At 38.2% G+C, this 11238-nt stretch overlaps 1 protein-coding gene across 1 annotated transcript in view; it reads right to left on the bottom strand.

The window, feature by feature from the left end:
* Window positions 1-217: 217 nt before the first annotated feature.
* CLCA1 (chloride channel accessory 1) overlaps window positions 218-11238 on the bottom strand; it is a 30815-nt gene continuing 19794 nt past the window's right edge. Inside the window, exons 8-14 of the mRNA XM_042951145.1 lie at window positions 10826-11000; window positions 8871-8977; window positions 6631-6846; window positions 5534-5795; window positions 4319-4489; window positions 1613-1852; window positions 218-758 (exon numbers count right to left, since the gene is read on the bottom strand). Of these exons, the coding sequence (XP_042807079.1) occupies window positions 370-758; window positions 1613-1852; window positions 4319-4489; window positions 5534-5795; window positions 6631-6846; window positions 8871-8977; window positions 10826-11000 (1560 nt within the window). The 3' untranslated portion in view covers window positions 218-369. The remainder of the gene's footprint in view (window positions 759-1612; window positions 1853-4318; window positions 4490-5533; window positions 5796-6630; window positions 6847-8870; window positions 8978-10825; window positions 11001-11238) is intronic.

Raw genomic sequence — 11238 nt, 5'->3', positions numbered from 1 at the left:
ATTCTACTATTTCTTTCTACAATGCAATCTCTTCCTGAAATGCATCCTTGCCAAAATTTAGGGAAAAGAATACACATTCCTGGTAATGTTGGTACTAACCTAGTTGGCCATTTCTGGCATCTTTCACATGAAATTACATGTTCTTCTTAATTGGAAAAGCTCCTTAAAATGAACTAAAACATACTTTCATTAATAAATGCCTGAGCAATGATAAAACTTTTGGATTTGAACGGATAGTTTTTATTCATGCATAGCCAGGTGTTTAACATTTTATTTCATTATGTCGCCCTCTACAGGAAAGTTTAAAATACATTTTGGAAAATTTTATAATCAAAGAAAGGATGGATGATTTATTCATTTCATGAAAACTCAGCCCAAGGCTACTGACAGCTGCAATTCTCCTAGCCACTTCCACATAATTTTTAAAATGTGAAGGCCAGGAATGGTGCTGTTGACATTAATTTCAGGACAAGGAAGAGAAGGGCTAGGTATCTCTGGAGGAATCTCGGGGGGGATAAACAAAGACACTCGTGCAATGTTAGAGATTTCTGACTTCAGGTTGGCCTTATCAATAGCCTGAACAGCAATGAAGAGATCTGTGCCATTTTCAAAAGTGATGTTTTCTGGTGTAAACACAAAGACTTCCTCAGAGTTGGCCTCCTTCGGGATGAGATCAGATGTGTTCACTTGAATAGAATCATTGAACTTGTCTCTCAGATCCAGAATATTTGCACTTATTCTAATGATATACTTGTGAGCTGAAAAGAAAAAAAAAGTTTGTGGCATGTGATTCTCAAGTTGTAAAGAAGTTTAAAAGTCTATTAGAAACTATATCACCATCCCCTATGTTCCAATGAATAAATGTAATTGATGGTCCATATTTATAAGTATTAGTATACTTTTTACATTCTCGTTTGTGTATCTTGACAGAGTGATAAATATAAAACTGGATCAGGCATGACCTAAAGCCTTGGTCCGTATTTCTGTGCATGCTGCATGCACCTGACTGAGAAAGGAAGTTTTAAAATTACTGCTTATTGCTTTATTACTTATAGAGGAGATTTTGGTAGTGGTGGTTCTCAGACTTTAATGTGCATACAGAACACCCAGGGATCTTAAAATGCAGATTATGGTTCAGTAGGTCTGGTTGGGGGCTGGGGTTCTACATTTCTAACAAGATTCATGTGATGCCCATGCTGCAATCCAAAGACTACACGGTGCAGCAAAAATCTAGTAGGTTTCTTCCAAAGGCCAGTTCTGTTCCTTAGTAATCTATGCTCCACTCCCAATCCTTTCCAGGAGTTGTTTCTAAAAATGGGGTTTATTAAAGGACAGCTTGGCAATATTTCAAAAACAAAACAAAACAAAAAACAAAACCCTAAGGATTGCCTGTTACTGGTTGAAGTCTCTTAAAACTTAAAGTACGCCAGTTTTTCGGGTTCCAAACCTCTCATATTTAAAAATCCTAACCTTTCATTTCAGAGGACATTCAAGAGCCCTCTTGCCTTCTGCCTTCCACATGCATCACAACACACCCGCCTGCCTCACCTTCTTTTGCACCCCTGCGTGGCTGCTAAACTCCTTTACAGGGTGCATACCACATTCTGCTTACCTCTTCCATGATCATAATCGTCTCCAGGAGCTGTCCAAGTCAGATTAATAAATTTGTACCCATGGATTTTTGCCTTAAGGTCAGTGATTTGGCAAGGTGGGAAGAGATCAGGTATGGGAGCCTGTGGGACACCAGAGGCCACAAATGAACCTCCTGAGGATGTTCTGCTGAAACACACTTGCTTGCTTTGAGGATCATTCTTATTAATTTCCGGTCTGGGTGGATTCCATTTTACTTCACCTGCATTATATTACATTATGTTATGTTATGTTACATTACATTGTAAGCATTGTATGACTATACTTCCTTCTCTTTGGTTATCAGAATGCCCTCTTGCTACTCTCCCCTTTGCCTTGTTTCCTCCCATACACAAAATTAATTTTAACTATTTGGTATAAAGATCCCAAATCAGGTTGCATCTGGGGAAAAAAAACAGAGAATCAGACATTTTCAGGAATAACAATTCTCATAATTTATTTTCATGACATTTGTCCTGGAATTGTTTCTCTTCCCATCTCTTTGTCTATCCTGATTTTACTCTTCCTCAGTCAGTTTAAATCCTACCTCTGTTTTAAGATTTTAAGAAATCTCTTGCACCTAGGTAATACTGTTGTTTTTATTATTTTTCCTATTTATTTGGTAATCATCTGGACTATCAAGAATTGCCTTGATTATTTATTCTATACATTTTTCTTTTCTCCATGTTCATGTTTTATCTTCCTTATTAGATTGCAGATTCTCATGAACTGTTTTATGTTGGGGTTCTAAAACGTTATGCTTTTGGAAGACTTCTTATTTTCTCATTGAATGCATGGGAAATTAGTGCATGAAGCAATCTCAATTTTTGTCACATTGTTGTTGAAAGGTTTTATAAAAGTAATCCTGGAATTCAACAAATACCCTGCCCTGCTCAGTCAGTAGGGTTCTCAGACTGTCTTTTCAATAAAAATATTCCATAATACCCTAACATGGCATTAGTCAGAATTTACTCTCTTATAAACTCTACTTCCTTAGCCCTTAAAATTTTTGTCTGTAGAGACAGATTGATTTTCATACCCATCAATCTCGTCTTGGGCAAAGATGAAGTGTATACGATAGCAAGTTCAGAGTTAGTATTCAATTTAACAATAGAGACTATCTCTCTTGGTATTAAGATTCATCAAAGGATAGAGGGAAAAACACTGACTTTCCAATGCCAGTCCAGGTCCTGCCACAGTTAGTTCTATCACAGTTAGACCAATAGTCTCCCTAGCCTCTGTTTCTCCATCTATAGAATGGGATAATTAGGAGAAAGTAATGTCCTAATGTGAGTAAAACACTGAGCATGAGGCTAGATATAGCCACCACACCGATCTCCCCTTGCCTTCTTCCCCTAACTCAGAAAGACGAACAAATGAAAATAAACTCAGGTGAAATATATAAAAGAGCTTTGGAAGCAATAGTGTCTTTTAAAGTGTTTTTTTTTTCTTTTCTGTGATCGCCTTTGCATCAGATACCACATGTCCTAGAATCCTCCTTTTACTGAGCACACACCCAACCAAGTAAAGAGGACAGTGGGAAGCTACTCAGAGGAGCTGTTCTTATAATACACCAGCACCAACACACTCTGCCCAAGACAGAGTAGAAATTTATGGAAAACAGGTCCTGGAACCCATGAGGACTAGTCTTGGTCCCAGTTCCAGCTCTAGTCTAGAGGATGTGTTTATTACCAAAGGTGGTATAGGAATGTCTGTTTCTTGGTACATAATTTCCCCGCACGCTTGCATGTGGGCTCTGTGTGCTGGTTGGTTGTAGATTCATCTACTAGTCTCCCTGGTCTCAGCAAGAGAAAGGAGACAGTGGACTTGAGATACTGATATATATAATAAGCCCTAAATTTCCTTATTCTATGGAAAGGCCAATATCAGTGGAAAGAGCTTCATTAAAAAATATTTAAAAATGGGGCGCCTGGGTGGCTTAGTCGGTTGAGCATCCCACTTCAGCTTAGGTCATGATCTCAGGGTTTGTGAATTCGAGCCCTGCGTCGGGCTCTGTGCTGACAGCTCAGAGCCTGGACCCTGCTTCGGATACTGTGTCTCCTCCTCTCTCTGCCCCTCCCATGCTCATGCTCTGTCTCTCTCTGTCTCTTAATAATAAATAAATGTTAAAAAAATTAAAAACAAATGTTTTAAAATTTATTAAAAATAATAGCAAACATTTATTGAACATTACTATTTACCAGCAACAGCTTATTAGATGTATTTCCCTGTTTGTTCCTCACAGCCACCATATGAGGTGGTTACCATTATTATTCCTATTTTACAAGTGAGGAAAATGAAGCACAAAGAGATTAACTAAAATACTTTATTTGCTAGAGGGCTCTAATATGAACCCAGGCAGTTGAAAGCTAGTTTCAATCTATTGTTTTCAAGTGGAGGTTATTTTGCCTCTTAGAGGACAGTGGATGATGTCTGGAGACATTTTTGATTGTCATGACTGTGGGGGTTGCTTCTGATAACTAGTGAGTAGAGGGCAGAAATGCTAGTAAACATCCTACAATGCAAATGACAGCCCTCACAACAAAGAATTATGTGTCCCAAAATGTCAGTAGTTTTAATACTGAGAAACACTGAAATTAAATTACACCATTCTCCTCACAGGCTTAATGGTTTTCTCTTGATCTAAAGCCTTTTACTCACGTCAGATGTGTTATTACAAACTTCTTACCATTCTCAATCCAGCCAGGTATGTACATGGCTCCATTCTGCTGGGGTATCAACCTCTGACTGGCTGCGTTTATTCCTCCAAGAGCCCACACTTTCACACTGTATCTACCATTTGCATCGTAAGCTGTAAAATACCTTGAATAGACGCCATCATCCTTAGTAGCATCAGCACCTTGACAGGGAAATGAAGGGATTAATGAATATCCTAAAGGCAGCTGGGCATTTGTATATTTCCAACTTATATGAAGGTTAAAATTTTTCAAAGCAAGGATAATGTCACACTATCTCCAAGAGAGTTTAGGATTTGATTGTGTTAAGAATGAGATCTACTTTTTCTGTGTGTGTGTGTGTGTGTGTGTGTGTGTGTGTGTGTGTGTGTAGCTTTATGTGTGTATATTTTGTCTTCCTGAATTGTTATCTTTCCTTTTGAAATCTGACATCATGCCGCGTGTCTCTGCTACATCCAACATAGCACCAGGTAACTATTCAATAAGTATCTTTTGAACTGAATTGAATTGCTGTACATTACTGGGGAGAAAAAAATGTTATATGATTATTTTTTTAAATTCATGACTTCTCACTAGGGTAGATTTAGGTAGGCAATTCATTTACAGAATTTGTTCTAGTAAGATTACTTGCAGCATAGTCATGTTCCTTCTAAAAAGAAATGTGGAATTCTCTTTCTCTCACTCGCTGTGTTAGATTCTTTAAAAAATAATGGACAATAATTTCACTTTGGGGGCAAGCTAATACAGAGTCTACATACACAGAGAAGTAACATATGACTGCATTTGAATTTATATCTGCTGTTTTCTAAATACGAAAGCCTCAGTTTCTTCATCTGTAATGTATGGTTTATATCTCAAAAGTGTGTGATGAAGATAAAAATGAAGATAACATAAGATAGTTATTACTTTTCCTCCTTCCCTTTTAGGGAGTGTGCAATATCCTCTGACAACTCCCTAGAGTCTCTGAGTTTATTGAGCTTAAGCCACTAATGTGTTTGGCCTTTGTGGAAGCAAAAGGTAGGCCTGTCTTCATGTTGTCCAACATTTTAAAATATAGGAATTGTGGGGAAGCAGAGAGCTCTCCCAACCAGATCCCCAGTAGTGGACTCCCCGCTTCTAACTATCCTCATCAGACCATGCCCTCTTTCTGTTTTCTTGGTTGCTTTTTGGAAAAGAAAGATGTATTTTCCAATTTTTTGAATGGTTACCTGCTCCATTGTCCAATAATTCCAGGGTAACTGTTTTACCATTCACTGATTCTATTATGGCTGTGACAGTGGCCCTGAGGATCGGTGAGGCTCCTTGATGAATCTTTGCATAAACTGTCATAGCGCTAGGGAATTTTCCTGTGTTTTTGTTAATTTTAGAGGTCACTGTAATTGGAGGCACAGTAGCACTTGATGGACGGGAAGTGACAGTCAGAGTCAGGGTTTGTGAGCTTGCTTGCAGACTGTAACTCCAAATGCCAACCTAATCAAAACAAATGGAGACATTTCCAATTAATAACCATAGGTGACACAGACCTGACTTCAATGCCACCTATAGGAAAAGCTTATCTGATACAAGCATTTTACAAGCATATCGAAGAAGATCTTTGATATTCTGTCAGCCAAGGGAAACTTAGGTACATTTGGAATGACTACATGGTTCTTATCGTCAAGAAAATTGTAATTTGGGAAAATGAGGTCAGAAAGCTGTGTCCTTATCATTGCTTGGTTTCTAAAAAGCAGTATCAAATAATTGGGTTCCTGAAGTAGAGAAAATGTTTTTCATGATCCCATAGTTTCAAGGACCATTTTGCATCTTGACTCCTACGTAATTTGAAAGTTCTCCTTTTAGTACATGGAGAAAACATCACCAATTTCCTTTCTCTTGATTTGCTGTCATACTAATGAGACAGAGAATTAGATGGAGAATTTTCCGTGTTCTCCCTTTCATTCAATACTAACTCTCCTTTTAGCAACCATGCACATTTAAAAAGCTATGATTTTTAAGAGTCTCTTATGATTTGGCTCTCTTCCACTCTAACCTCTTTTTTTTCCTTCCCCTCTTAAAAACTGAGAACAAACTGAGGGTTGATGGGGGGTGGGAGGGAGGGGAGGGTGGGTGATGGGTATTGAGGAGGGCACATTTTGGGATGAGCACTGGGTGTTGTATGGAAACCAATCCGACAATAAACTTCATATATTGAAAAAAATAAATAAATAAAAATGAGAATGTATTTCAAAAAATAAAAATAAAAAAATAAATAAAAAGCTATGATTATTTTGTCCAAATGTGAGAAGGATAAAACCTGGCCCCATACCTTGGCAGTGCCTGGGATTTGGAGGTAGGCCATTTTGGTGTTTGCGTCCACTACAAAGCCATCCTGTTTCTTTTTACTAGGATCCCAGAGAAGGATTTTGGGAGGCTGTTTTGTCCAGGTGATGAGAAATAAAGTGTCTTTCCCCACAGTGCTGTCCACAAGCACTGTGCCGTTCATCCACTGATTGTTCTGGAGGGTTAATCCCTTACTCTCAAGCTGTTAAGAAAAACAACTCTTTACATACTGGAGAATAGAGCCCGCATCACACAGTCTCTTCCACTCTGCTTCCAGCTCTCAGTTGCCCCATTAAAAGCTTTCAGTGATGCCTGAGTTCTTGGTTTGGTACTTAGGCCTAGTCATGATTGAATTTTAAATTACCTTTCTTCCAATCTTAGCTTCCAAGATGTATATTCCTATACCCAAACCAGACTACGTCCCCAAATGACACTCATGAATCCATGACTCTGACTTTATTATACTCTGCTTTCCCTGGAAATCTGTATGTTAATCTCCTTTTGTTCAAGCTTTATCAATCCTCCAAAATTTGGTTCAAATGTCACTTTCTCTGTGAAACTTTTTCTGACGTCCATCTGACTTACTAGCTGAGAATAATCTCTCCCTCTTGTGAGTTCCCATAGAATCTTGATTCTATCAGTCCTTTGATATTCTCAGAGTGTGTTTTGCTTTATACCTACTAGTGTTTATACCTCATCTTGTTTACTAGACTATAAACTCTTAAGGGGACTGACTGGGACTTTTTTTTCCATCCACATATGGATCATTTGGATTGCAAATAATCAATTACTAGGTCAAGTGTTATTGCAGGCCCTGTGAAGATAAATGAAGTAAGTCAAGGGCCAAGGCAGATTTGCTGTTTGGAGCAGAATGAAGGAATGGTAGAGCAGGAACTGAGGTGGGGAAGACTTAACGGGACTTTTACAGAGAATGTGACCTCAAGGATTGTCTCCCAGATAATTATTTCTCATCCTTAAACTGATATCTATGAGAAGGCAGGGTGACCTGTGATGGGATCAGATTTTCTAATTTCATAGGTAGTTTTGATCTTGGATGTGGAGAAATTGAAGGGCTCTTAGATCTGATTTTTATGGCAGGTAGGTAAATGAGTTCTGCTCATTTCTCTATCTCTCTCCCCGTTAGGTTTCCAAAATACAAAAATAATGGTCAGAAACTGCCTGATTATGAACTTGTCCTTTCATCAGTTTAATTACTTTTTTTTCAGACACCATCCTCCAATTTCCAGACTGGACTCCTGAGTTTAATTTTTTGAATATGAGCTAGGATTACCCAAATGAGTATAGTCTTCTCTAATTGAATAAATGCTACACTGGTAGCCCAGAAAGCCTGTTGCTTCAAAATTTGTCATTATTTGGTTTTGACATTATAGTATTCCTTCACGTTTGTCCAAATTTTCACAATAAAATTGTGAAATCACGATGAAATTATCACAATAAAACTCATAATTCACACACGTGAGTTCTGATTTTTCACTCTGAGGTTTAAAAATTCATAAGAGTAGCTTTTGAAACTATTCAAGGAAAACATTTAAAATACATTTGTTCTTTTCGTAAAAAATAGCCTCAAGACTTTTGAAAGAAAATTTGGTTTTCTTGAAATTTTAGAACCAGAAGGGTCCAAGAATGTTTTCTGGTTCATACCTGGCTGAGGTCCAGAAAGATGAAGTTCTTAACCCACAGTTATAGAGTCAATGGCAGGCCCAGGCCCAGGATCCAGGTGTCTTGACTGACATCATGGGCTTTTCACAGAACAAAACACTTTCCACCCATTATAAGAAACTCTTGGCAAATATAAGGGGTTTGAGGTAATGGAAAAATAGAGCAAGTAATCCCCGAACACTTACTTGTTCCAGAAAATTTGTTTTAAGATGATCTACTGTGAAGAAAATTCTGACCCAATTATATTGCTACGGGTGCTTGTTAGCAGATGTTAAAAATGAATTCTTGGACCTATTATATTTTATGTTGCTGGTTTCCATGAGGAAGTCAGTTAGCATTGTTTCCAAACAAGTAAACACTAATTGCTTTGTTTAAATAAGTAGTGTTTTATTTTAGGAATAATGTCTAATGTCAGGCTGAAACTTCTATTTTTAATTTTAATCTACTACTAGAAGAATATAGTACTTAGGAGTTTTAACCATTAAACTCTCCATCTTGGCTATGATTATTTATAAACATGAAAAACCAAAGAGTAAAAATTCTGACCTGGATAGAGCGCTGGGAGTCAGCTCCATTTCCAGATGAAAGGGCTCCAAAAGCATCAATGAGGCCGTTGTTCTGAGCCTGATCTGAAGCATATGTCTGTAAACCTCCTAAAATGCAATTACATTATCAGAAGTTGTTTTCTAGAAAGCAAGTATTTGCAGCATTTTAGCTATTGTTAAGACAGCAGAATATGTGAAATATTTTGTTGCATTATTAAGGTATTAATTGATCAATATCAAATAGGCATCCAGATGAACTCAGAAGCTGCTACTAATTTTTTAATCATACTAAATAATAGCTTTAGCAACATCTCAGTTGCCCAACTATGTCAATTATTTGTAAAGCAGCCATGGATCTCTGATAGGTCAAAAATAATATCATAAAATTTCATGTTTTAAAAGTCATGCACTTTCATATAAGAGAATTCATTAAGCCTTATTCCAAGCCTATTGATTTATTCTTATTTTAGACATAATCCTAACAAGCTTCAATTTTGAGTTTTCCCCTAAATCATAAAACATGTATATGTAGCAACAGCAAGAAATAACAGCTGACAAAGAAGAGTTATAGAAAAGTGTAATATGTAGTAAAAAAAAAAAAAAGATTATAAACCAGGTCTCGCAGTCTTGGGCTATTTAGAACATATGTAACTAAGATAGTTGATGTGAAAGTACTTTTAAACAATTAATGCCATCCAAAGTTTAAGGTCAGTATTTTGGTAATGTTCTTGGAACCTCACTCAGATACCCTTACCTAGACAAGTGAATCTCTCCCCAGCTGCTCTGAGTGTTAGCTGCTAATGGCAGATAGCTACCCCTTTGTCCAGAGAGTTGGCTTACCCAAAGGGGCTATACTTGCCAGAGAAATAACATGCCCCTTCACCTCCAACTTGCCTCAACTCTTCATAGCCACTGACTGATGGACACAGTGCTACAAAAGGTCAGCCCTTTTACCTCAAGATTGCACCAGGTATGTGATGCAATTCCAGATCGAAAGCCCACTGTGGGCTTAGACTTCAGCTAGACTCTAAATCCATTTCTGTGCTTATGTCTTTCCCCTGCCCTATCCTACTTCCAATTCTCCTGTTCTCCTGAGGGCTCTCCTTCTATAACTCCCTGTCTCAGGCTCTGTTTCTAGGAAACCCAACTTAAGACAAGTAAGCAGTCTTAAGCAGATAGGAGCAAGCAGTCCTATCATTTTACCTGCCTCGGAAGGCAACTCACATAATAATTGATATGCATAATCCTGGCCCTAAGTTAAAAAAAAAATGTGCCCATTTACTCTGCTAAAGAAGCCAGGCATATATGGAATCTATGTTAACCATCTGTCTCTGTATGTGAGTTAGAAGCACAAAATATTAATGTCTTATGGAGAAACTGCATTGTTTTCTACATTTTCAGAGTGATCTTCTCTCTGTGTGGTTCAGTAGACCCTTTGCTCTACCTCTGCTACTCCTTATTAAAGTCTCTGCTTGGAGATCATCCTCCTGGAACCTTCTTCCCTCAATAAAGTCAAGGCTTTCTATTCTTTCTTTTTATTCAAGTGCTTTCTACCGCTAATATGGTACTTGTATCATGGTATTATGTGGTTAGTGGCTTGTCATCTGTCCCCCTTGGGTCTCTTAGCCAGCTGAAAACTGGAAGAGAGTGGTTCCTGGGTAACCTATTAGATTCTATCCAGTCCTCACAAAGTGTCTGGGAGGAGAGACCTGCATCCTAACTAGAGTGCTGTGCTGATTCCCATCTTCCTCCAGACTGCCCTAATCCTAGAACCAAGGCCTTAAAATAAATGGGTAGAGTTAGTTCTAATGGTCATTTGGGAGGAAGGGCAGGTAGTTGGTTAATAAGATTATCCCTCTCTCTATATATCCCACCCTTCTCCTTCTCCTCAGTTCACTGGAGCTTGCAGTGCAGTAGAAGCGGCAATTCAGTGGGATGCAGCAGGCCACTCTTCACCTGTCATTTTAGACAGCTCCTCTAGTTCTCTTGCTGCAGAGGGTCCTAGGGCGACTGTGTGGATGATGGCTCCGCTTTGTTTCACCTCGTTAAAGCATGAGCTTATCGTGTTATCCTCCCCATCAGTCAGTAGCACGATTTCAGATCCATCTGTTGAGTATTTCTTCCTAATAACCTGAGAACATAATTCAGGGCATGAGTTATCAGGGTGCCCAAGGTATTGGGAAAACTGCATTTAAAGGGAATGAGAAGAGAAATTCCAGAGGCAATAAACAAGTGCCTGAGAATGGTCACATATCTTTCTATCTTGAAATGATTAATTTTAAATCAACAACTTTCATGGAACTTGACAGTAGTGTTTTCTCTTGGTTACCCTGCTATGGAGCAGGCTCCGCTAAGAGAGATACAAGACA

This window comes from Panthera leo, chromosome C1 (genome assembly GCF_018350215.1).
Source record: "Panthera leo isolate Ple1 chromosome C1, P.leo_Ple1_pat1.1, whole genome shotgun sequence".
Taxonomy (NCBI): domain Eukaryota; kingdom Metazoa; phylum Chordata; class Mammalia; order Carnivora; family Felidae; genus Panthera; species Panthera leo.
The sequence above is the reverse complement of the archived record's forward strand: the minus strand, read 5'-3'. Positions and strand labels throughout refer to the sequence as shown.